The sequence below is a fragment of the Ixodes scapularis genome, unplaced genomic scaffold (genome assembly GCF_016920785.2).
Source record: "Ixodes scapularis isolate PalLabHiFi unplaced genomic scaffold, ASM1692078v2 PGA_scaffold0__279_contigs__length_252992795, whole genome shotgun sequence".
NCBI lineage: Eukaryota > Metazoa > Arthropoda > Arachnida > Ixodida > Ixodidae > Ixodes > Ixodes scapularis.
The window spans coordinates 61,701,225-61,728,107 of NW_024609835.1; the positions used below are offsets into that span (position 1 = coordinate 61,701,225).

The 26,883-nt window shown below is 47.7% G+C and overlaps 2 protein-coding genes across 5 annotated transcripts in view; one reads left to right on the top strand and one right to left on the bottom strand.

The window, feature by feature from the left end:
• The window catches only part of LOC8041089, a 289,123-nt gene extending 275,574 nt beyond the window's left edge, over positions 1-13,549 (top strand). For all 3 annotated transcript variants that reach the window (XM_040209813.3, XM_029987103.4, XM_029987102.4), the window contains 5 exons: positions 925-1,070; positions 2,764-2,959; positions 8,474-8,636; positions 9,398-9,539; positions 9,789-13,549. In XM_040209813.3, coding sequence (XP_040065747.2) covers positions 925-1,070; positions 2,764-2,959; positions 8,474-8,636; positions 9,398-9,539; positions 9,789-12,955 — 3,814 coding nt within the window. In that variant the 3' untranslated portion in view covers positions 12,956-13,549. The remainder of the gene's footprint in view (positions 1-924; positions 1,071-2,763; positions 2,960-8,473; positions 8,637-9,397; positions 9,540-9,788) is intronic.
• A 6,210-nt stretch (positions 13,550-19,759) lies between these two features.
• On the bottom strand, positions 19,760-21,872 carry LOC121834825. Of its 2 annotated transcripts, XM_042288692.1 has the most exons (2): positions 21,695-21,872; positions 19,760-21,605 (listed from the first exon to the last, which is right to left on the bottom strand). In XM_042288692.1, the coding sequence occupies exon 2, from the start codon at positions 21,515-21,517 to the stop codon at positions 19,820-19,822; it is 1,698 nt and encodes a 565-aa protein (XP_042144626.1). In that variant the 5' UTR covers positions 21,518-21,605; positions 21,695-21,872; the 3' UTR covers positions 19,760-19,819. The 2 variants fall into 2 exon arrangements, with proteins under 2 accessions (XP_042144626.1, XP_042144625.1); XM_042288691.1 differs by lacking the exon at positions 21,695-21,872 and having other exon boundaries at positions 19,760-21,682.
• Positions 21,873-26,883: the final 5,011 nt, after the last annotated feature.

Consider the following 26,883-nt stretch of genomic DNA (forward strand, 5'->3'; position numbering starts at 1 on the left):
CTGCATATCATTCTCATTTTTGCTGTGTTTGCCACAAAAATTTTGGTTTTTCAGAAATAAAATTTTACATAATTAATTAGGCTCCTATTTTATACTTATACAACATAAAAGAGCATTTATTGTGCTACACTTTGATATACTGCGACAAATTTTTGAAACATATTATTTCTAGAAAAAAAAAAAAAAACCCTCAAACCCTCCAAAAATCTGCAGTTTCCCGTGGTAAGGAGAATAAAGAGGAAAAACCTCCTTCACGAGGGTGCCACCATCTTGAAATATCATCACATCCAGTATGGGCGAAAACTTTGTTTTGCCGTCGCCACTCCAATAGAATACATTTCGGATATAAGCATGACTGTCACCCATTCTCGTTTTGTCTCTCCTCTATTTCTTTAAAATTTTTAGATTGAAATGCTTTACTATTTTTTCGTTGGCCATACCGGATATGCCTACCAAGTGGCTGAGGGCGAGAGTAAGCGAAAAGGTCTATAGAAATGCATCTCTACTCCCAAAAAAACTATCCTATATATAGTCTTTGAAGGTGTTTATCAGCATGCAACTCTGTGTTTCTGTCCCAGAAATAAGCAGTAATTTGCCCTTCCTGGCAGAGAGTTAGTCTAGTGAGTAACATATTTCTGCTTGGTACACCATGCTCTCTTGCATAATATTGGGTTACTCTCGGTTGTGTCTGGATGACTTTCTTTGCCTTGTGAAGGGAGTCAGGATTTCCATATTGAAGTGTCAAGTAGGCTTGGCACATTACTTCCATCTGCTATGGTTTCTCTGATGTTGACATTTCACTGCCAAGCCAATAAATATACAAGCAAAACTGCAAAAATTGGCATGCGCATTGTGTAATTGTTACATACTGTTCAGTAGTGAGTGCACATGTGGAATCTCATGATGAAATTGTGTTGCACCCAGGTCCAAGGATCTTGAGGCTGCAAGTGTCGGAGCCCTGCATGTGATTGGCGTCCAGGCTGTGCTGACAGAGTACCTCATCTGCTACGTAGATCTCATTTTCAATGACAAGATGCCTGCCTATCCCAGCAGCCCAGAGTCCCTTGAGAGTGAGTTGAATCCCCTTTATATTCATTCCACTTCTCTTCCTCTGTCATTTAGTCTCCTAGGCACCTCAAGTTAAAGGGCAACTTCACTCGATTCCAAAGATTTCGAGATAATAAGTGATTTCGCTTTAAAAAGCCCTAGTAAAAGACACTACAGTGTCTTTTACTAGGGCTTTACTAGGGCATAACGATACCACATATAACGATGTACCGCTTATAACGATCAGTTTCTGGAGTTTCTAGACTGGAGATAATCAGTTTCTAGTCCAGATACAATGATAATCGGTTATAACGATTGAAATTTTGGGTTTTCTCATTATCATTATAAGTGGATCGCACTGTACATCATTTGCTTTATGAAAGGGGATAGATATTTTTAATCTAATTTTAAACACGAGCGGAAATCGAAACCAAAACTTCGACTCTGTCCGGCAACGTTGGCCTCGGGCTGTCAAGAACTTGGCTATCACGTGGTATAAGATGGCATGTGACCCTCTACGCGACGACAGGCGGGATTGGGGTGGGCATGTGCCAGGCGCAAGTGTCGTCTGTACCACACTCTTCACCACGTTTTGAAGTCCACGACATTTGATGATGTCTGTGCAGCTGCGGCATAAGTCTGCACACGTAGTGTCTTTAGAATGGATGAAACTCCGAGAGACAATAATCATAAACGGTGCGACGACGACAATGGTTTTGACGCGGGAGCCGGCGGTAACGGCGAGACCATGGCGGGGCGGCCAGATGGCTCCCAAGAAGCGCGTTGCACAGGCACGTTACGCCAATTATGTAAACACCGCTGAGCACCGAGAGGAAACGTTCCTGACGTCACCCGTTACGCTTGCCCGGAAAAGTAAAAACATGCAAAAGAGGGCAATGATGATAACTTTTAGCTCAATGTTGACTGTGCTCACGCCGTAGCCTTGACTGCGCTGTTGGTTGCACCTCAATTCGCCCGCTCGAGTCAGCTGATTTCGGCAACTTGGCGACTTGCAGTTTGCCGGACCGTTTAAGAAACATTTAGACAGAACTACGCCGTAATAAATGACATGTGGTCTTCCTAGGTGATACTGAAGACAACTGCATTGTTTTTTCAAAAACAAAAATGAAGCGGAGTTGCTCTTTAACTATTCTCTATCCCCATTAGCCAACAATCATACGCATCTTTTTGCAGCGATGGCAAATGACATCCGTTGTAGTTGTTGTAGTTGTTGGTGTTGTAGTTGCCATTGTAGCGCACCTGTCGCCGATGATGTAACATCCTTGGTGTCTGTCGCCAGTGCTGTCACATCCTTGAAAAAGATTGCCCGCCTCCCGCGGGAATCGAACCTGGGCCTGCTGCGTGCGAAGCAGAGGTGTTACCGCTGAGTTAAGCCACAGAGTTAACAACCCATTCTATACTTGTGCGATTTGTAGTAGTACCCAGTGCCCACTGCAAGCGCTCTCAGGGAAGAAGAAATAAAATAGCTGGTAAGAATTTGCCGTTGTAGCACTGTCATTGCCAAGAGCTTGTGCCGACAGACTTGTTTCCACATGCTTCAGATTTAAAAAAAAAAAAAAAAACGTTTGGAACAAAATGTTCTTTGGCTATCGTTTTGGGGAGGCAGGCATTCCTTTAGCTCGGAAGGTTTGCGAACCCCTGCTGTTCGTGACTCTAAAGCCTCTTGTGGCGTTCCTCATGCTCTCTTCATGGCAGGCACCCCTCGTAGGAGCAGCCGACCCAAGTCCCTGGCCATTTCGACGCCGACCAAGCTGCTCTCACTGGAGGAGGCCCGTTCACGGGTGCTGGCCTCCAACCTTCCGGGCAACCAGCAACAGAAGTACATAGACGTGGGCGGGGGACCCGACAGCCTGCCCGCCAAATACCACACGGTCATCGAACTGCCCCACGGGTGAGTCGGAGGCTGCATGCATGGTGGCCTGCACTACAAACCCGTCCACACATATTAAGTCGTCGGGTAATTTCAAGGGCAACTCTAATTGTTTCTGCACTTCATTGTTTTCGTTGAAATACCTTATTTTCCGGTCTGTGGCTTTATGAGTCTCACTTCTTTGTATGATTGGCGTGGCACTGCAGTTGCAGACCGGTGCCGCCATATTTTGGACCACCTGGAAAAGCAGGCATTAGGGGGGAGAGGGGAAAAGGGAAGGGGGAGAGGTGTACACAGAAATTCGGGAAGAAAACTGCGACTTATACATGGGAAAATATAATAATTGATCAGGTGCTCTACATATTGCGCAGTTATTTCTATATCTAAAAAATGAAATGCATATAAGTGGCACCGTTGCATGATGAACTGACGGAAATTTAGGAAGAAAACTGCGACTTATACAGGTAAACTCTCAAATGAGCGAGCTTGAAGGGACCCAAGGAAATAGTTCATTAACTGAAAGTTCACTAAACTGAATAGATTCACTAGAATATGGAACAGCAAAGAGCACAGCATACATTGAGTCGAAATGTGCACTGCAATTTATGGAGTCATGTACATCGACATACCCATAAAAAGTGCATCTGCCTTTCTCATTTTGAAGAAAAAATCTAATTTTTATTTGCACCGGCGCTCTTAAAGCGCATGAAGTAACAAAGCTGTCCAGAGAGTCTTAAGTTATTTTGCACTTCCTCTGGCACAGCTTGTTGCTGTGACAAAGCCATGCCGCAACAGCATCATTCACTGGCTTGAAATATCTTGTGCAGAGTTGTTTCCTGTTCGGATTGAACACAGTTTCTTCAAGCTTCGACTTTTGCTTCACTATTGTTGACAACGTCGACAATGGAATCCCATAGTCCTTCGCAAGATCCACTAGCCTTTGACTGTTGTCCAGATGCTGAAGTGTTTTGAGCTTGTCTGAAAGAGACAACTGTTCCGTTTCATCGTACTCATTACGAAAGTGGGTCCACAAACTGCCATTTTGCCATTGTTACCCAAAACTAAGATGGCCGAATAGAACCGATTACAAAGGAAAAAGCAGACACAGCACAAGGTTCGGTTTCGTCTACCAAACCGCCGGTTTGCCTCGGCGACAGTGTAAACGCCAGCGATAATATGCCGCTGCTGCAGAGGCGGCAGCGGTGGGTGGCAGGCATAGACTACGCCAGCACTGCAAAGCACAAAACTTAGTTGAACTGATTGCAAAAATAATCTTGAGTCCTCCGATCAAGTTTGTTGAACTGAAATAGGTATTCGTTATTCTGAAATTCGCTCATTCCTTTTAAACATTTTTGCATAGAATGCAGAGGAAAACTGCCGGAGAATTTTTCAAAGTTTGTTATTCTGAAATCTTTGTTAAACCAACGTTCGCTCAAGTGAGAGTTTACTGTACGTGGGAAAATATAATCATTGATGAGATGCTATGATTGGTTTTTGATATAATAAAATAACTACTCAGTGTTACTTTTAGGGGACATGGGCCTGACTGGTCTCTTCTCCAGGGATTGAGCTCAAACAGACAGGCACTTTTTTAACTACTCATTTTGTTGTTCAGGAATGAGAGGAAATAAAGACGTCTTGCTTGGGCAATGGGAATTCTGTAAACGAAATGGTTTCAGCTGAACCTTGTCGCCTCTTAACCCCTTGAGTACTCATTTTTTTCTTCAAGTAACAAACGGCAAACTTTTATTTTAAAAAGGCAATATGCATTAAAATAAGACAAAAAACATTCCCTTGACACTCTAGGTGTCATATCTTGCTCTGAATCAGGACTTCTGGTCTAAGTCCCACTGACGTGCAGACGCCGAAGTTGATGGAATGCTTGCAGGATTCACATTGTTTTCATCACTCTTGTCACTGCCCATCAAACTATCGTCCAATTCCTAAGAATCGAGAAGGCCGAAGGATTCGTTGTGTTTTCATCACTCTTGTCACTGCCTATCAAACTATCGTGCGATTCCTAAAATCGAGAGGGCCGAAGGATTCGTTGTCACATACGCCTGAGCATTGATCCCTTTCAAAAAAAAAGTTTTGTAAGTCTTTGTTGGCTAAAGCGGACCTCCGCACCAAACACATGTTCTTTTAGTGTGAATGCTCACAAGCAACTGCTTTTTTTTTTCTTGGCTAAATGGAGCGTTCTCTTTCTGTCAAACAGCAAAACAAACAAGCAAACTACCCAAGCTAAATAGAGCAACAGGAATGATTTGGCCATCTGCCTGAGAGTGCTGGTTCAGATATTTGCACATGAGCGTAACTGAATGCGTTACGACCACTTGGGAGCACAGATCGGCATTTGTTGGCATTTTAGATCCCAGTCACTCAATATCATATCAAATTCACCAAGTTGTTCCATAATTCACTCCCACTCGTACCACAAATTTTTCCAAGATCCAAAAGTCGCCGCTAGTCATATCATTAAGTCTATTCAAATTCAAAGGTCACCGCCACTTAAATCACGGAGGTTATCATGATAGAAAAACTCATGACCCCTCACATCACCTGCAACTTCCATCATGAACAATATAGATAGTATCACCGAAATCACTGACAAATATCACAAAATATCCCCGACTCACGAATGTCACGAAATATTACTGATATCACCAACTGTCGAGTGCAGACATGTATTTATTTTCTACCAAATGTCACGCAAACATGAAAAAGAAAAACGATTGCCGTGTGGCGTTTGTCAAAGCGTTTGCCGTCTGGCTCCGGCGGATTCGATGTGCTCGCATTTCGCGGCAGCTTACCACATTCAGTTATGTATAACGTTGAAGGGAGCAGATGATCTCTAAATTAAACCGTTTATGCTTTTGAAATTGTAGCGCATTCCGAATGAATGTTTCGGGCTTCGACTTCATTTTTCGTCGCACACCGCTTCTATACTTCGCATTTGTTGTTTCAAACGGGAACTGCTGCCGGCTCGATACGACCAGCACATGATCCTACATAACTCATACACGAGGTCGTCCTGAATTCTAATTAAAACTACCTTTGGTTTGTCTATGAGTTTCAAGCTTTGGCTGGCACCCCCGTGAAAGTGCCTCCGGCTCGTTAGGCCTGCGGCGCCTCTCGGGGCAGTGCATAGAGCTGCCCACATGAACTTGCCCAATCAAGTGCCCGGATTTCACACCAATGCAAAAACGCGGGACCATAGAACTGAACAGCGAGAACAGCACACAATACACGGCAGATTCAAATAGCAGAAATGCACACGCTCAGACTAGCCCGACATCCCACCACCCCGACATCTGCACGCCAGGGCTAGCGCAGCAGCACTAGTGTGCACGTGTGCTGACTGGTTTGGTTGGTTCTACCACTGGGAGGCAGGCATGTCATGTTTTTTTTCCCTTGTTTTTTACATATTTGAAAAATATTTCTCTTTGTTTTTCACCTTTCTCGTTCAACTTACGTAAATGCTTTTTTGAACGAATAACGATGGTTTACAGAGTAATATACGTTATTGAACCTGTGTACACAAGAAAATTTCGACGGCTGTTGCTGACAATGCTGATCACAAATTGGTTATAAAAAATGGCACCGATCGTGCATTTTCATTGCGTTGTGTAACCACTGGATGTCGGGCTGTTTTTGCCTGATTGAAATAAAATATAATGCATTAATATTTTTTGGCTACTACTTGTTTCCTGAGTTGACCGAACCACTAGCGAGGTAAATAATATAAGTAGGGCAGAAGCTCAAATGTTATTAGAGGACACCTTTAAAGGGATGCTGAACCAAAAATTGAATTTCAGAAAACAACGCAGAATCGATAGGCAGGGACACCGCAAATTCCAACACGTCATTCATAAAGCGGTATCTCCAACGGATCATCATATTTTTCTTAAAAGAAGAGCACGCAATTCTCATTTCCTCCTCTTTTCGCTTTGACTCCGCAAGGGCACGGAAAAAAAATTTAGGGAGCGAGGCCATTTTTTTCTTTCTCAACTCGGGGTGTCTAGCGACCGGGAAAACCGGGAATTGTCAGGGAAATTTTAATTGCCAGGAAAAGTCAGGGAATTTTCAGGGATATTGTCAAAAAGCGAGCCCAGTCAGGGAAAATGAGCCGGAAACGGCATTGAGTGCCCTGAGCAAAGACTTGAAGACTTGGGGGCAGAAATGTAGGCAATAAATTTTGCTTAGAGCGACGCACGGCCTCTGCTCACCCGACGTAGAGTGTGCTACCCGATGCAAAGAGAACAACCAACAAATCCAGGCGAAGCCTTGGATTGGATTGGATTGAGAGCGCGACACTAGGTTAGATCCATGTAGAGCTACTAGATTTAGTAACATATCAGAAAGCTGCAGACCCCAATCCAATTGAATCCTTAATTAATTAAGCTGAAAGACGAAAAGCATCTGGCGGCCATATTGGTTATTGACGTGTGTGGTTGAGCGTTGTGTTTTCATCGTATTTCCGGAAGTGGCCTCTTCATTGACGATGTCGGCGGCAAGAAAGTGCTCGTTTAATTTCGGACTGGACGAACCCGAATATTTCGGAATATGCAAGTTATGTTAGGCTCGTGGGACATGATCCTCGCTGTGCTCAGTGCTCAATGCCTTGTGTTGTAATGGTCTTATATATTTAACCGCTTCTAGAGTGGTCAAGGAATTTCACCTGAAATTCCTTGACCTGGAAAAGTCAGGGAATTTCAAAAGAATAATTTGCTAGACACCGAGCAACTCTTCTGCTATAAGATGGTGTCAACATTCTCCCTCATTCGCTCCTTTATTTTCCAGAAATACGGCCATCCGCTCGAGAAATGGCTAGTATATGAGTGATGTTTCGTGGTATATGGCACCCTGTTGAACACCTCTGCAGGCTTATCTCGTGAATTCCAAATTTCGGTTCAGCATCCCCTTATTGCCCAGCCGGATCCAGATTCAATCCATTCTTTTGTGTTATTTATAGCACTGGATCAGAAGTTGCCGTCGTAGCTCGAACATTAGGCTTATTGTGGTGTGGTTCGCGAAGAAAGAAGTGCAAAATGTCTTTGTTTTATTTATTTATTATATTTACATTACATTACAATAATTATTACATTTTAACACATTGGAAATTGTGTTTTTTTGTAAGTAATGCTCTCAACATAGTCCTTGAAGATATAGTGGCTGGGCCTTGAAAGTCCTTGAAATCCCTAGAATTTTCGGATTTTTGGAGCTCCCAATCTTTTTTATATGGTGTCACATAAAAAAGATTGGGAGCTACTAGATGCATAGGGATATGCCCCTTAGTGCCTGAAAATTGCATTAAGAAATTCGGCATTTCATGCTCTTTTCTCAGTGAGGGGGCATCATCACCACGAGTCAATGACTTATTGTGCAAACCTTGCTATCTGAACATTGGATTGTTTTGCATTCGTAGAGATGAGAAATTCATTTGGTGTCAGCCGCAGTTTTGTGGTGCTGCATGGAATGGTAGAGCCCCCGAACCCCAAAAAGTGCACAAAGTCTCACAGAATCTGCACGGTGCAGGAAACGTGGCAGCGCCAAGCTGAAGAAGTCTCCGCTGGGATGGAGGTCTTTCTTTGTGCGGGGCTGGCACTCTGGCAGTGCCCGGGAGAAGGACAAGCGTGCCCAGGGTCTGCGCAAGGCCAGCACGGGATCTCTGCCTCACCACCAGAGCCTTCCCATTCAGGTAAGGTGCCTTCGGCACAAACCTGCTTTGTGCAGAGCATGAGCGGCGACAGACTGTAGTCATTTGTTAGAATGCCAAGCCTGTGCTTGTTGCCTGTTCTCCATTATGCAAAACAATTGGCAAACTTTCCACATTGCTAATTAGAGAGTAGGCACTTGTTGGCAAATACGTTTGCAACCGTTGGCCTTCGGCAACATCGCTGCTTCTAGATTGTCAACAGGGTGTCTGTGAGAGGAGTTGGCTGACTGCTGCCATAGTAGAACAACATAGAGAACAGCGAAAGTAGGGTGACTGTAACATTCCTCCAAGTGGTGCATTTACTGCGCCCTCATTTTTGGTCCCTTGATATATGCCTCGTGACATCACGGCTGGCATATTTAGTCGCTGGCCGCTATTCTGCTGCTGTGGTCAACCTATTGGTGGAAACTTAAGCCGCCATGGATTGGGGTGCGCGACTTCGAGACCACTGTTGATGCAAGGGTGGTATAGCTAGGGTACCACACACACCATTGTCCCAGGCACTGTAACTAAAGCAAGAATTGCATTCTTTTAGCTTGGAAGTGTGTGAAAGTTGAATAGGTGTTGGTTTACTGGAGACATTTCCCAAACCTACAAGTGCACCCGTGTGAAATTTGCGGCTCTCTTTGCTTTGGACTGAGGGCACCACAGCTGCTTAGATATTTTTCATATGCGTTAGGCCCGAAATAAGTTATTTCGTTCCTTCTGCACATTCATGTTGTTTATTTGTTTCACGACTCCAGGACAAAGCACTGACCGAAGCTGACCTGGTACATAGTGCATCGAAACAGCTGCGGAGCGTTAAAAGTGCAGAGTCTTTGATTTCAAGTGGAGGGCATTCTGGCAGGAATTCGGAAATCTTGGACTCCTGCAACTCTTCCTCAGGTATGCCAAGCTACAGCATTACTCACTTTAGGGGGCCTTTTGCAAGTTGGAGCACGTTCAGGAACGCGTGCTTCCGATGTAATTAATGTAAGCTGCTCGCACCCATGCTGTGGACTAATTTGGGAGGTCGCAGCACACTCGGGAAATGTTTTGTGTGACCCGGTGAATTCACCCGACTTTCTGCTAGGAACGGTGAACGCTCGTCGATCACCGGTCGTAACGGGACTTCTGCGGGCATGTTTCTTGCAGAAGCGTCGAGGGTGCAGCCGTTCCAGTGGATGCCCGAAGCGACACCCCCGGCCTCGTCTCCCGGCGGCGCCCACAAGCACGTGCGCTCGGTCTCCCACGACTCCTACTTCGAGCGTGGTGCCCTGGACCTCTCCCTCGAAGACCTCAACGTCACCTTCCAGTTCGCAGCGTCCCACCAGCAGCAGCAACAACCTTCACCGCCGCAGAAGTCTCCCCGCAAACAGAAGCTCTGCTCGGATGTCGAGGGCGCGAACAACCCCAAGGTGCAGCGTCTGGGCGACGTTGTCGACTCTCCCGCGTTCCAGTCTAGTCACCGTTCAGCGGCCGACACATTCAGCTCGGCGGGGAAGATGGAATCCCTGAGCTACGCAACCTCCCAACCCCAGCTGCCGACGTTTGCTGCGGATGAAGAGCAGCAGGCCCCGACGGAGAAGCGCCGCCACCAGTCCTCGAGCCGGTCTTTGACGCCCTACTCAAGCCGGCAGCCGCTGGCCGTTCACAGCCCAGACGACATCGAGCCCTATACATCCCCGTCGCCTCAGGAGCATCACCCAGGAACGTTCAGGACCAGCGAGCAGTTCAGGGACTCTGTGCAACAGCACGGAAATGAGAAGATGGTGTTGGTTGAAGTGCACGCCGCCGCCGAGGAAGAACGCGGCTCTTCCTCCCAAGAGCTTGTCGACGGGGCGCTGGCGTTTCACAGGCCGTTTGTGGAAGATGTTGACGACACGGTTGACGACACGCTCTGCGAGAGCACCTATGACTCGGCGACTGATGCGGAAGAACCCGACAACCACGTGGAAACGTCTCTCGCGGAAGACATTGCGTCATCCCTCAAGATGAGCTGTTGCCAGTTTGACACGGGCTTTCTGGTCGGCGAATCGCGCAGTGCCACGAGCCTAGAGACGAGCTTCCTGAACCGCGTGAGTGCATCACTGCCGTACATAGAGGACACCGACACTTCTGCGTCGCCTCTGTCGTCGCCTTGTGCCGGTTGCGAACAGCTTCCGTTGGAAGTGTCGACAAGGTCAACGCCGTCACCCATCGAGGTACAAAGTGGATGTGGGACCGTCGGAAGCGTTGACCGACTGGACTCTCCCTGTGTGCTGCTTCACGAATGTCTAGACTGTTCCGTGGAAACTCCCGTGCCCGCGATGCCAAACGACGAGCTCCGAACGTTTGTGGACGCCGAGCGATGTGGGCGCGCTGCCGAGCTCGATGTGGTGCAAAGAGTGGAAGCGTTGAATTGTGGCGTACTCTCTACCGACGCCGACCGTGCTGTCTTGGTGGTGGAGGCGACGAAGGAAAGCTCCACTTCTGAGGAAGAGGATAATGAGGAGGTGATGCCGTACTCTTATCTGGACGAGAGTCCCCTGTTGAGTGAACCGTACACTGCTATGCAGCATTCGCAGAGCCAAGACCAAAGTCTGTGTCTTCTGTCTCCCACCGATGGAAATACTGATCGGAGCAGCTTGTCACCAGACCCAGCAGTATGCGTCGAGGCTGGCGAAGAAATTCGGGAGTCCTCAAACACTCCAGAATTATGCATCATGCAAGTGGAGCCTTCTCAAAACGAACCCGTGGCTATGATTTGCGATGCGGCTCAGGAGGAAGAAAAAGTTGTTTCAGACCACACGCTTTCGGAGTCGGTGGACTGCAGTCCTTATTGTGAAACTGAGAAGGACCTGATCTGGGATGATGAGCTGCAGGAAAACAAGGAAAGCGCACTACTTAATTCTAGTCCTGGAATCGACCCTAATACTTTCGAGCTGTGCGAACCACTTGTGCAGAAGGAAGCAACTCACACTGACCTTGTATTTTTAAATGTTCAAAAGTTGGTGAATGAAAGTGAACAAATGAAAGGTGTAGAATCTGCGGCACCCGAAACCTTTTCCGATTTTACTACTTCACGGGACACTCAAGAAAGTCCTCTTTTTGGTGGGCTGCAGTGCAGTACTCAGGCGCAATCACTTACACACTGTAACGAGTTCATCAATGCAAGCACCACAGAAGACCTCGAGTCAAAGCCTCTCATCGAGTTTGGAGACGACGACGTGCTGTTGAGGTCATCTTCAAGGCCTCCTCAAATTGTAGAAGCAAAACGCAAGTCAGAGCCCCGGACGTTTGGAGCAAACTCTGACAGCGGTAAAAAGCGTCTCTCGGAACCAGTTGCCCAACCTCGCTCGGAGAAGAGGGGCTCTGTCAAGGAACTCATGTCCAAGTTTGAGCCCACGGACACCCAGGCCTCTAATGCAGATTTCAGTCCGTCAAGAACCTCCCAGCCAAGCCTTTTCACTCAGCTTAAAGTCATGAGACTTCAGTCACGCAAGACCAACCCGTCATCACCTCCCAACTCGTCCAACTACGACCCCTGGTCAGACCCCATCCTTGACGATCAGGACAATCACGTGGAGGAGAGCGTCTGCTACGACACCGCTCCTCGGGCCACCGTCGACAGTGCGAAGGCCGAAGGCTTGGTGGAGGTTCCTGAGCCTGTTGTGCAAGTGCACAAAGTGGACAGTGCAAGGACTGAGGTCATCGTTGAAATTGAAGTCTCGGACGCGCAGCGGCCTGTCACTCTGGACTTGCGGAAAGTGAGCGCGCCAACTCAAGTGGAAGAGAAGCAAGTGGATCCAGTTAAGAAGCCAGAAGAAACAGTAAAAAATGCTGCCACACTCCCTCTTGAAAGCGAGGTTAGCCGGAAACGTATAGAGAAGTTCAAGGAGGAGCGTCGCGCCCAGTTGAGGGAGAAACTCAAGTCCGAGAGCTTTCGGTCGGAGGAGGTTGTGAAGCTCGACGTGACGAAACAGAGGCGGACCTCCGACGGAGAGGCCCCCGAGCTAGCCGCGCGGAACGTGGCCACCGTTCCGTTGCGGCGCACGAGCAAGAACCTGGAGAACCAGCAGGCCACTGACGGCAGGAGCTGGCAGAAACCGCCGGGCGACCGCAAGAGAGACCTTCTCAAGCAGAGTGCAGAATCCGCTGCAACCGAAAAACAGCCGGCGGTTCCGAGGCCACAGCAGCCGGTGGAGCCCATGGCCAAGAGGCAGGACTTGTCACCTCCCAAGCGGATTCGCGACAGGGCGGCCATGTTTGAATGCCGAAGCAAGAAAGAGCCGCCCCACCCGCAGCCACGGCTTGCTCGCGCCGACCTGTCCTCTTGCTGAGCAGTGGTCGAACCATTCCATGGCACTAGATGGGAAAGAACATTTGGCCCTTGTCTTAACCTCCCCTTCCTGTTTCGAGCTGCTAAGGAGAAGTGACAACAGGGGATTGGTGCTACCTTGTAGTCTTGATCTGCATACCTTTCATACACTTAGTTTCTACTTGTCCTCCAGGCCAAACAGCTGCAACTAAAAGCCAAAGTAAGAGTAGTAACAGATAAGAGAAGCCTTATATTGCTGTATGACGGCTTCTACTCGATGCTGCTCTGTAAATGTATATGATGTGTTCGTTTATCCTCAGCAGCAAACCGAGATTTCTTTTCACACATTTTTTTTAACATTGATTGGGAGGACTGGTGCATGGTACTGGTGGGAACAGTACTTGTGGGAACAGAGGCAACCTTGGATTTTCAGATATGTGTATATTTGTTGCACCTTTCTATCCCGTACAGCTTTTTTAAATGCTTTTTTATGGTCTTGCTTTCAGTGAATGCTGTGTACATACTTGTTGCTGGTTTTTATGCTGTAATAAGATTATATATATTATAGATATATACATACAACATTTACGAAAAATATATGTATGTGGCATCGTCATGGGTTCTTGGTTTTCTTGCGTGTCATAGTTCCAGTTATATGGCGGCATGTCTTTCTGGTTCTTGCAAAGGGACATTGCAGCACCGTGCTTTGAACTCTTCAGTTCTGCATGTGTAAAAATTTAGGCGTGGAAGCGTGTGGGGGGGGGGGGTTCTGAAACATATGATACGCTGACCAATGCCTGACCCGCCCCCTCTGCAAATACCTGCGTCCGCCCCTAAAGGTAGGTAGACATAAAGGCTGGTTGCCTTTGTCTCTATCCACTCTATCCCTCCAATCAGAGTGATTAGCGGTGTCAGGGTCATGTGTTTGGGTCGCCGACATTGTCTGCTATAGTCGCTGACAAAATGAGAACTGCAGGGCATCTACTTCAAATTTTCGGACTCCAGCATGCATTCATTGCCTTTCGCCGTGCTTTGGTTGAGCATGCACACTCTACACTCACGAGATGCCAACGCGTTATCGAAGGTAAGGAGCTCGTGCCAAGGGCGGGACAACTGAAACTTGTTTTGTCGTTGATCATAGCCCTAGCGATGGCCGTCATACTGTTTCTACGGCCCTTAAAAATCCACTGGTTTCTTACAAACGAGGACTCTGCATTTCAGAAACGGGAGAGGAAATACTGTGGCAGATGTGGCGGAAAGTATGTTGTTTCTGTTGACTAACAGCCGCCCGACGCACAACAATGATGGAGGTTCACACAGCCGAGAGCAAGGTCTTCCGCTCGTGTGCCAGAGAGCACATTTTGGCACTACTTGTTCGCTGTTGACCAACCGGCTCTTCCAAGTTAATTTTGCACTCTTCTCATTGCGTCTTAGCGATACATGAGAAAGGTGTAGAAGAGTGCCCTGCACGGGGACAAATATTCTCCCGAAACCCTTCGTTATGTATGGGGTGGCAGGAGGATCAAGGGATGGAAGTTGGCTTCCTGCAAGAACACAGCATGGAACTGTTTTTTTTTTTGTTTTTTTTTTATATATATCTCTAGTTGGGTAACATTCAACCAGGAATTAACCCATGATTTTCAGTCTGGAAAGAGAGTTATAAATAAAAAAGGAAGATCCATTGGTGGATCCTTAGGGAATGCATTGGCATGACATCTGGTAAATGCCACTAATGTCCCTGTCTGGGAAATGCTAATGCTGACCCTCTTCCCTTCTTTGTTTTGGCTTTCTCTGTTGGTTCCTCTAGGGTGATTTCAGATAAGATCGACCAAAGGGTGGCTGGTCGACATTTTTAAATCAACTGATGTTTTTATATGACATTGTCTAGTGTCTGGTATAAACGAATCCACACTTAGTTTTGACCAGAAAAAAAATTTGGAGACAAGAAAAATCGTAAGGCAGGGAGAGGTGGACAGTTGCAATAACGCGCACTGATGGAGGGGGCAAGTTTGAAAGTGAATAATTAAAACAATAAAATTAGGAGAATTTTAAAACTTTTTACAAACAAACTGGGTACAACTTGCTTGTAATATAAAGTAATAATATTTATTAAAAATTTATTTAGTTTTCTAAAAATTGCCAAACATGCCTGCTCGAACGACAAATGGCAAACTTTGGAAATCTGTATCTCATGAAATAATTTAATCATTATTACATAACTTGCAGACATTATTTTACTAATATATGGCTATTATTGAAAAAATAAATAAGGTATCTGAGTGACACAATAGTTACAATATATTTAGGCAAACATGGGAAAAAAATCAAACAAAGAAAAATTCCAATGCGAATAAAAAAAAAAACACCACCTTCGATTTTTTTTCAATTTGGGTACCCTGTTATACTCTATTTCGGCATTCATTTCTATTAAAAACATGTTGCATCATTGCACTGTGAAAGAAGAAACAACTCCCCAAAGTAGGGTCCTTTTTCAAAGCCTACACTTAGCAGTGTCCTATACAAGAAGTGACTCTGAGTTCCAGTTTCATGAAACTTGCACAAATCTTTTATATACATTTATTCAGATGAGGTCATTGATAAAAAGAGCGATCGGTCACACAGTAAAAGAGAGGAGAAACTATATACAGCATTTTACATAAGCGTACAAAGTGGTATCATATTAGAGACTAATGATTTGAGAAAAGACGATGCAGTGTGAAGTTGTACCTTCCGGTATATTTTACATCTAGAGTAAAATAAATAACTTTACTTCCTTGACACAAAAACGAAGATATAATAGTAAGATATTTAGATTGGCTGTGTATTTACGATTACAAACAATTTCAGGTGACGGATGCCATAGTGCCTAACTGGAGCAGCTTCGATGCTCTCGGTGTATGAATAAATCGTGGCAAGCCGATATATTTTATCCTGCTCGAGAATAACATTTTGGGATTTTTTTTATAGTGATCAGATAAAAATTATTAGTAACCACCAACAAAAACAGTAGGTTAAATACCCCGTGAAGAAAAATGTGACAAATAAGATGTCCCTGCATTCAAAATGAGCAGTCCTTGGGAAATCAAATTCGGCACTTTACGCTAAGGTTTTCCTCGCTGTACCCATTTAATAAAGTTGCTCATGCCTTACGATTTTTCCTGTCCCCAAGTATTTTTTCTAGTCAAAACTAAGTTTGGATTCGTTCATACCAGACACTAGACAATAACATATAAAAACATCAGTTGATTTGAAAATGTCGACTAGCCATCCTTTGGTCGATCTTATCTGAAATCACCCTCTATTTTTGCTGCCTCTTTTTGGCTTAGTTACAGGGTCAGTGTTAGCGCTTCCCAAGGGGGAACGTGTGTGGCGTTTCCAAAGTGTCATGCTAATGCATTCCCCAAGGATCCACCATTGCATACCTACCTACCAAGACTCCCGTATTACCCGGGAGACCCGAATTTTGAGCAATGTGTATGGTTGTATCATTCACAGAACAATCTCCCGGAAAACGCAAATCACCCCCCTCCCCACACTTAAACAAGGAGACTTTGCGGTTGCAACAAACGGTGCAATGATGACACGGTGCAATGATGGCACAAGAGAAATTTACGACACGCCCAACCACCGAGCCGATTTGCAAAAAGACGCCGCTGAGCCGTCGCTCCCTATTTGTGGCTGAAGACTTCGCTCGCGCAAACCTCAAGCACGAAGTGTGTACTTCGAGTTTAATATGCATCTGCACCTTTTCATTTCAGTAGTTGCCTGACGGGCGGGTAGAGGGCGCTGGCGCAATCGGCGCCATCAGGTTGCTTCAATTTGGTGGGTTTCGGTTTTAACGTACACGCGATTGTGATGCTGTTTCATGCCACTTTCGATTAATTTTGCGATATGAATTTCTTTCTGGTAGCACACAGCGAATGAAACAATACTATTGAGCCACTTGGCAAACCGCGAAGTGGTTTCGAGCCTAAATTGCGATCTTTTTTTACTAACACTATATGCGTCTGATTACGTCCATCATTAATTTCGGACAGGTTCGGCGGTGAAACAACTGCGCTGATGCACAGGGAAAAGTACCATTGTCCACGGCCGCACCCGCGGACACTAATTTCAAGAAGAAAAAATAGTAAAGTGCAGGACAAGCTCCGCCTGCAGCGTGCGCTCGTTGGCTGCCGCCGTGCTTTGGAGCGGTACGGAAGTAGATAGCTCGCGCTCAAGTCAGATATTGAACTGATCATCCTATATTGCAACAGACTATATTGCATAAGTGCTTAGTAAAATTCAGGTCGACAACATGATTAACAATCTGCTGAATCACCAAGAACAGATGAACTGACAAGTTTACTGTTCGATGTTTGGTTTCCGCACACCAACCTTTTCTAACTTCGAGACTGGAAACGTCTTTTATAATGACTAGAAAGGTTTAATATAATCACGTAGATAATATAAACAAGTGATATTGTCTCGGTCTGTTTTATTTAAAGAAATTAAGCGCTCGAGAAATATTTTGATAGACCAGCCTAGGCTGACTAAAAAATTTCTTAACTAAAGTACTCATTCACAGCATTTCAAAATATTGGCCTTATGAAATAAACTTTTTGTTATATGGAAATTTGCTTACGACGGTTCTCAAGGTATGAGAATGGTGAGATTCGTGAATGCCAGACTTCAAATAAAGTCTGATATTCATCTTCCGTAAAATTTGCCGAATGAAATTGAAGAGCCCAAAAGAAAGGATCTCCGATAAGTTTGGCTGAAGTCGAACGCCAGGCGCCACCCAATAGACCTTTGTAGAAAGCTGTTCACTGATTCCAAACGATGCGCTTTGCACATTTTGACGTCTCCATCTACTGAAAGTAACTCCCTATTCGAAGTCGACAACCGGCTGCACTCGGGTGATTTTCATGCAGAAGGATTCTTTTCGGCGTCACATTTTATGAATCATAGGCACTATCAAGCTGTCTGTGGCAGTTTCTTACGCGGGGAGTTCAAATATTTGTGCTGAAATAAATTAATTGAAACTGCATGGTTATATTAAAAAATGACTTAAGCAACTGAAAGACTATGAACATAGGACCAAGCACGATATACAATTCCGTGGAATTCATAGATAAACCGATAAAGCGAATGCTTATATCACACACGCGATTAAGAACGTAAAACAGATATAGGTGTGATATTGCGAACAAACAAGTTGCCTAATGTTAAGGTACCATTATTTCTAGCATAAAAATAATTCAAACTAAATGTTTGTTCCCGCGCCTTGTCCACTAGTTTCCTATGTAATCAAAAGAAACTGTTTTCGATCTGTTGGAATTACTACAAAACACCATGTCTTCAGGAAAAACACGAGGGTAATTACGCTGAGTGTTTTTGTTTTCTTCCTTGACACCAATGCGCACTCATATATATAATAACATTGGGCTTCCTATTGCAAATGTTCCGCCCTTATTAGTAACCAAACCTCAATTCTCATAGGTTGTTGGTATTTGAACCCTCGAGGCTCTCTTCAAGTCATAAATATATTCAATGTGCGCAAGTCCTAGCGCTGATTCCTAAAACCTTTTCACACGTATCCCGCACGCCGACGGTAAAAAATATTCTAAACGTGTTACAAGATCAACTACAGAAGTTGCGCGCATAATGATCTAATGCAATTGCATGGTAAGTATAGGTATCGGACGACACTTTACGGAGCAAGGCAAGAGACGCGGTGAAACGCGACAAAAAACACGAATTCAACGCATTCGCCGAGGCGCGGGCGGGAGGGCGGAGCAACAAGTTGAAGCAACCTAATGGCGGCCGCATCACGTGATTCCAAGATGGCAGCGCCCATGCGGCGGAGGGTGAAAAGGTCTACGATTCCTTTACTATGTCCGAATGTCGCCAATGCGTGGTACTTCTCGACTTCGACCCGGGAGTGCATTTTGCTGGAAAAAAATCGGCAGCAAACTTCCAACTTACAGTTGTCTGGCTGCATTACCACTAATGAAAGAGATTCCTCCGTAGCTCAAAGGAAAGATGTCCGCCTGCGGGACCGGGTTCAACCTCCAATGTAAACGTACGTTTTTTTTTTTTTTTTTTTTGTTTCTTTTTTTTTTTGTACATTTTGCGATGTCTACATTTCTTTCTTTTTTTCTATTTACAATTATCACTGAAGAAAAAAAAATTGTGGACGAAACGTTGCTGAACTGAATGGTATGGGATTTCCTTTTTGACACCTGCGAACTCAATCTAGTCACTTTCCGCAAAATGCAAGGAGCATATAAATCGGGTAGCGTCTGTTTTCCGAGGTGCTTGTAAATGTTCTACAGGAATAGCTGCCAGCCACTGGTCCCGATCCCGTTGATCTTTCGGAAACTGCCGCACAATGCCACTTTTTTCTGACGCAGGACGCGTGAGCCAGCTGTTCACGCAACATCTTGGGGGTAATCTTTTCGGAGCCGATCACGGAAATTCACCACGGGCACTCGCTACGCATCTCCAACTCCTCAATGTGCGAAGCAACTCATCTTGAAGTACAAAACAGCGAGCGGAATACACATAACTACAAAGGAATCGCACGGCAAACAGTACACGCCACGCATCTCGTCTGCTATGCACAGCGAGAAAAAAAAAGTCGCACGGTCGGGTGCAGTTACGTGACTTCCGCCACTCACTCTCTCCTCTCCACTGCTCTGACCTCCGTTCGCGGGTTTTGGTTTGGAGCAGTTGTGTCTTTTGGCTTTATTGAAAATATACGTGAATCTGTAGCAAAATATTAATTGGGTAGTCCTCCGACACCATAATAAATCGCCTGGCAAAAGATGAGTGGAGTGGAGTGGGTAAACTTTATTTTAGCCTGCAGTAAAACGCGCGCTTGCGCGCGCGCTCCGGACGGGGCCTACATCGTCTTCTGGGCGCTGGGTCCCTGCCGGGCCAGCGCCCCGATGACCTGCTGGACGGCCCAGAGTTGTTGTTCTTGATTATCGCTCCCTGCGGCTGCTTCAAGTCGCAGCGGGATGCTCCCAGACTTTGATTCTTCCGGGTACTTGATACAATCCCACAGCATATGTGCGAAGCCGGCCGTCTCCCTTCGGCAGACTCTGCACTTGTCTGTCGGGTGCGCCTCGGGATACATTCTATGCATCAGCAACGGGCTGGGGAGTGAGCCCGTCTGCAGCTGTCTAAATAAAACGGCTTGTTCTCGACTGAGCCCCGAGCAAGGTGGTGGGAGAGTTCTGCGAGCTAGGCGGAAAGCCTTGGTTATCTCGTTGTAGTCGGTCATTCGGTCCTTGGTGCTGAACCACAGCGGCCAGTCGGTCGAGGCGCGGTCCGTTAGCGCGCGCGCCTCGGCATGTGCTGTCTCGTTGTGGTTGGCGTTTCGATCCGACGCCTCGCCCGCGTGCGCGGGGAACCATTTGATTCTCACTTGTTTGCTGCCGCCGTCGTTCTTGGTTGACTGCAGTATGCGCACCGCTTCCTTCGATATCATGCTTTTGGCATAATTCCTCACCGCCTGCCTCGAGTCACACAGCACCGTGTGGCAGTCGCGGTCGGCGATGGCCAGGGCGATGGCTACCTCCTCCGCTTGTTCTGCCTTGGTGCATCTCGTGCTGGCGGTCGTGCGAACGGTGCCGGTCGCGTCGACGACAACTGTCGTGAAACCGTGTAGCTTGGCGTATTCAGCCGCGTCCACGTAGCGTGCGTGTCCGTCGGCCGCGTGCTGATCTATCAGGGCCCTGGCTCTCGCCGCTCTCCTCCCTTTGTTATACTCCGGGTGCATGTTCCTCGGTATAGAGTCCACTCTGATGTTGTTCCTGATCTCATCGGGGATGGGGAGCTGCGTCCGCTCCCTGCCTTGGTAGCCAACTCCCAGGTTGTCCAGGATTTTCCGGCCGGCCTTGGTCGTAGATAGTCTTTCGAGTTGAGCGTTGCGTTGGGCTTCCGCTATCTCCTCTAGCGTATTGTGCACCCCCAGCTGCAGGAGGCGGTTGGTGCTCGTTGTTTCGAACAGTCCCATTGCCGTCTTGAAGGCCCTACGGATGAGTATATTTATCTTGTTTCTCTCGCTCTTCTTCCACTTGTGGTAGGCCGCCACGTACGCTACGTGGCATATGACAAACGAGTGGATGAGTCTGATCAGGCTCTCTTCCCTCATTCCACTTTTCTTGGTCGTGACTCGCTTGAGTAGTCTCGTGGCGTTTGCCGCTTTCGCTATGAGCCGGGTGACAGTGTCACCGTTTCTGCCGTGCGTCTCGATCGTCATTCCTAAGATTCTGATCTTGGTGACTCTTGGGATCTCGTTTCCTTCTCTGCTCTTCACTTTGATTGCCTCGTAGTTTCTCGGGCTGCTCTTGGGTTTGCGGTGCTTGACGGGCGGGTATACAAGGAGCTCCGACTTGCTCGGCGAGCACCTGAGCCCCGTTCCGTCAAGGTGGTCTTCGATCGCGTCGACAGCCGCCTGTAGAGTGGATTCGATGTGGGCATCGCTGCCCCCTTCCACCCACAGCGTTATGTCGTCCGCGTATATCGTGTGTCGAACTTCCTTGATGTTTCCGAGCCTTTCGGCCACTCCTATCATCACCAGGTTGAAAAGCATCGGCGAGATGACTGATCCTTGAGGTGTGCCTGTGCTTCCCAGCTTCTTCTCTTGCGCTTGGAGATCCCCCGCTCTGAGCTCGGCAGTTCTGTCCGTGAGAAAATCTTTGATGTATTTGTATGATCTCTCTCCCATGTTGAGTTTCGAGACTTGGCATAGGATCGCCGAGTGCTTCACCTTGTCGAAGGCGCTCTGCAGATCGAGTCCCAATATCGCTTTGTTGTCGCTGGTGTTGCCGTCGATGATCTGGTGCTTGAGTTGAATCATTGCGTCTTGGGTACTGAGGTGCTGCCTGAAGCCGATGATCGTTTCCGGGTAGAGGTCCTCTTTCTCGAGGTATTCCTGCCACCTCTTGAGCAGGACATGCTCCAGCACCTTGCCCATGCAAGACGTGAGCGATATGGGTCGGAGGTTGTCGGTGTCTGGTGGCTTGCCCGGCTTGGGGATCAGGATAGTCTTGGCCTTCTTCCACTGCGTCGGCAGCGTTCCCGTTTTCCAGCATTTGTTGTAGTAGCTCGTGAGACTTTCGATGGATTTGTCGTCGAGGTTCTTGAGTGCTTTGTTGGTGATGCGGTCCGGTCCGGCCGCCGACTTGCTGTTGAGGTCTTGCAGCGCCGTGCGAACCTCCTCTACGTCTATGTCTCTGTCAAGACGCTCGTTGCGTAGCCCCCCGTACGGCCCGTGGCACTCCGTTGGAGTAGTCGGCAGGTATCTGTCGCTGATGCGCTTCGTCACATGCTCGGCTCCGTGTTTAGTGACCTCTCGATGGATGAGTTTCGCCAGTCGGTCTCTTTGGTGTGACTTAGTCTTAGTTTTGTCGAGCAGATGCCTAAGCAAGTTCCACGTTTTCCCGTTATGCATCTGTCCGTCGGCGGCGTTGCATATCTCGTCCCATTGTTGGGCGCATAGCGTGCGACAGTATTCCTCGATTGTCCTGTTAAGTTCTGCGACTTTTTTCCGTAGCCTACGATTGAGGCGTAGCTTTTTCCATCTGTTGAGTATGGACTGCTTGGCCTCGATGAGGTGTGCCAGTCGGCTGTCCATTGTGTTCGTTTCGAGGTCTGTTTCTATGTTCTTGGTTGAGTTTTGAACGTCTTGAATGATCTTGTTGGTCCATGTTTCGATGTCATCAATTTCGGTCTCTTCTTCCGCCTCCTGATTTCTGTTATCTCTGAATGCGGTCCAATCGATCCACGTATGTTTCCTGACATTAGCACTGCTCTGCTCCGGTATGACGATTTCCACTATCATGTGGTCGCTGCCGAGGTCCATCCCCGTGTTCCTCCACGTGATCGTGATCGGTTCATTGTTCTTGACGAACGTGAGGTCAGGGGTGGTATCTCGGGACACGGAGTTGCCCATTCTCGTTGGGAGAGCCGGGTCGGTTATGAGTGTGTAGTCGAGCTCCGCCGCATCGTGGGATAGGTTTCTGCCTTTCGCATTACTCTTGACGTAGCCCCACGCCGGATCCATAGCATTAAAGTCGCCGCACGCGACCAGCGTGCTCTGGCCGGCCGTCGTGCTTGCCTTGTGAAGAATGGCTTTGAACCTCTGCAGTCTCTGCGATGGGTTACTGTAGATATTCAAAATGAAGATGCTGTTTTTTCTTTGCTTGGTCGGTATGAGTTCGGTGAGCGTGTGTTCGATCCTGACGTTGCTTAGTCGATGTTCGACGAAGGTGAGACCCTTCCTGACCAGGGTGCACAGACCTCTGCCGTCGGACGGGCCCGCGTGCACCCTGTAGCCGGGGAGGGACGGCTTTTCCGTTAGCGTTTCTTGGAGTAGGAGCACGTCGGGCTTGCGCGCAGCGTGCTCAATGTGTTGCTGGACAACTGCCCTTTTCTTGACTAAGCCGCGGCAGTTCCACTGCCACATCGTTATGCCTGTGGAGCTGGAGGCCATGATGGTCCTATTCGAAGTTCTCCGGGTTGCTGCGCTTGGTTGACTTGCTGCTGTAGGGGCCCGAACGTTGGGTTGCTTAGGGTTAGTTGCAAGCTCCTTTCCAGGTTATTGAGTCTGTTGACGTTCTCCGTTTGGAAGGCTTGGATGGCTTCCTTCATCGATTTGATCATATCCTCGAGGCTGCTGAGTTTCGCCTCGACATTGTTGTTGCTGCTGCCGGAGCTGCTGCTGCCGGAGCTGCAGCTGCTTACGTTTTTCGTGGTCTTACGCAATTCGAAGGCCCTTTTCTTCGGTGCCGGTGCTTTATCTCCGTCTGTCGTAGCTTCTTCGACCTTGTTGTTGTCGCTCGGGCAGGATCTTGGCTGTTCGATGGTGCATAAGACGTTGCGAATCTCCGCTATTTCCTTGGTGAGGTTGTTGATGGTGGCTCGCAGGGACGCGTTCTCCTGTTTCAGGGCCTCGTTGATTTCTCGTTCCTTGGTTGAAGCTTTGTCTTCTTTCTTGGCATTGTCGTTCGAATTGGTCTTCTTGATACCTCGTGCGGCGTCGGCCCAACTGACTCTCTCGCGCGACTTTGATCTTTGGCTTTTTGTTTGTCGCGCGTCTCTGCTCTGGCTCCTGCTGCTGCTATTTCTCGACGGCGCGCGTTTTCTCGATGGCGTCCTTGACTTGCGGGCAGCTGGCTCGTCGAGTAGCGGGAAGTTGCTCTCCGACGGCAGCCAGTCGCTGACGTTTTGCTTTCGGCGCTCCCACTGCCGCTTGCGGACGACGTAGGGAACCTTGTATTTGGCTTTACATTCTTTATCGGCGGTCAAGTGAGCGCCTCCGCAGAGTTTGCATTTGGGCGTACATTTGTGGTCTTCCTTTGGGTTTGTTTGGCCGCAGCCCCTGCAGATGCGGTTGGTTGGAGTTGGGCACACGTCCTTGCGATGCGGTACCCGGCCACACTGGTGGCAGACGTCTATTTGCTTTCTATACAGGTTGCACGGTATGAGCGTGACACCGTATCGGACAAAGTTCGGTACCTTGGGTCCTCCGAAGGCTACAATGATCGTGGTCGTGTTGCCGATTCTTTTGGCTCCTACGGCGAGTGGGTTTCTGTCGTTTACAATGTTGCTGTCGAGTTCTTCGGCACTCGCGTTGACAGGGATGCCGCGGATGATGCCCTTCACGGTGTCGTGCGGCGCCGTGCGGTACGCGCTGACTTCGAAGGTCTTGTCTTGAATGGATATCGTTTGAATTCTCGCGTAGCGGACGGCGTTTTCCTCCTTAGGCGTGCTGACTACCATGATGTTTTGTAGCGCGTTTGGGCAAATGGTGTCTGATGCGTTCTCTTCAGTCGTAATCTTGGCCGCGGCGAGAATGGCCGTGGCGACGGTCGTGGTGCCAATCTTGGTAATGTCCAATCCCCCACGGGGTCTGATGACGATCTTGTTTTCCTCCAGCGGCATGGCTGGCATTCTCGCTGCCTTGATGGCCGAGGCTCTAACGTTCTTGTTACCCTTCGCATTCTTGCTTACTTGGTTGTCGGTGCCGGCGAGCTTCGCGACAAGGTCTCGTTGACGTAGTCTGGACATGCGTTCCCCCACTTGCGTCCATCCAGTGCCGCTGTGGAATTCCTCTGGTGAAAGATCTTCGCCTTGAACTTGCACGCACATTTGGGAGTCGAAGATCGTTGCCCGAGCGGACGTCCCCTCCATCTCGGGGCTTAGTGGCCGCCGCCGAAACGGCGAGCCGCGGCAGGAGCGACAGCGACTAGGCCTATCGCTCGTGGAGCACACCTAGGCCTAGCGGCCCCGCGCACGACGGTGGTGGAAAATGTCTGTTATTTCGGCAAAAAAGGCGTACCTTTGGGAACTTTGTTATCCGTTGGCGTCTCTCGACTTCACAAACTCACTGGGATACACAAGACCTTGAATCGCGCAAATTAATACTGCGAAATTAACCATAAATGACGGAGCCGATAGGAACTAGTCCGTTCGCTTCGGCGTCCTCTTCTTCCTCGGCAAAAGATGAAAGAAATTTTTTGGGGGGTGTCGGTGTCCCTTTAAAGAATTCTTGAAGGATTATGGGCGGTATTCGAACCCAGAACCTTTCTGGTTGCAAGCCAGACACGCTACTATACTCCGTGTCACTAGTTGTGTGCAGTGCAGGCGAAGGCAACGCCAGGCGACGAGAGAAAGGGCGAGCACTAGGAAGGCGGAACGGGAGAGGAGGGCCAGGGGAGAGAGGGAGATAACTAAGAACGTCAGAGAGGAGAGGAGGTTTCTCTCTTCTACCTCAGCCTTTCTACTGCTTGCCCTTTTTCCCCTCGCCTGGCGTTGCCTTCGCCTGTACTGCACGCAACTGGTGACACGGAGTATAACTAGGCCACGCAAGGCTTTTTTTTTAATGTGAAAGCATTAACTGGGGTTCCATAGAGCGAGCTGTAGGGATGCAAAACTATCGATAAATTGACTATCGATACTATCGATAGTTTTTCCAAAACTATCGATAGTTTTGCACCACTAGACCGAACACAGTTGCCGCATCGCCGCTCGCCTCCCTTTCTCCTCTCTTCGCCCAAACTCCCGATACCTTCGTCATCGCTGAAAGCTGAACCAAAGTCGGTATGGTAAGTGCTTGGGCTAGTTGGTGTCCCATTTGAAAAAAAAAAAAAATAATAATAAAGCGAGAAAAAGAAGGGAGCCACGCAAACTACTAGTGTCGCAAAACTATCGATAGTAAACTGTCGATAGTATTATCGATAGGTTTACGATAGTCGACTATGGACAGTATATCGATAGCTTTTCGATAGTCGACCCTCGATAGTACTATCGATAGTGTTTTGATAGTCAAATATCGATCTTTTTTTTTACTATCGGTAGTCATATCTCTGGCGACTATCGATAGTTTTGCACCACTAGCGAGCTGATGTTATCAGGCAAGTTCGTCTGCTTCTTGCGCAGGGGGTAGTGGTGACGTCAGAACGCCGAGCCCTGATTGGCTCATCGCGACCCCCTATCTGAGCGTCGTCTGCTCCTTTGCAACGTCGTCTGCTCGCAACGTCGTCTGCGTCTCTCTTACCTTTCCCGCGACTTTCGGAAGCGCAGAGGCCAGATTCACGAAACGATCTTACGCCAAAAATGTGCGTAAGAAAAGACTTAAGAAGAAATTTGTATTCACAAAACGAAATTTTCGTAAGTTTTGCGCAGGTTACGTCGAAATCCTACGACAGCTGCGAAGCTGTCTTACGCACTTCTTACGATCAAATCAGCAAGGCCGACAGCGCCGCGGTCGCGACGACCCACGGACGTTTATTTTTCTACCTGCGCTTCTGACGCGTCCCGACTTCAAGCAGCAAGAAAAAAATAAGAAGTACTGGAAACAGACCACGACGAACAAGAACGCTGGATCCACAAACACCCGGGAAAAGCTCCAACGGCCTCGATTCCACCGAACGCAACCAAACGAGCTGGGCAGTT

What these genes read in the sequence shown, in the direction of transcription:
- LOC121834825 (XM_042288691.1), bottom strand. Translation starts at nt 21,652, where the DNA reads ATGGGAGAGAGATCATACAAATACATCAAAGATTTTCTCACGGACAGA.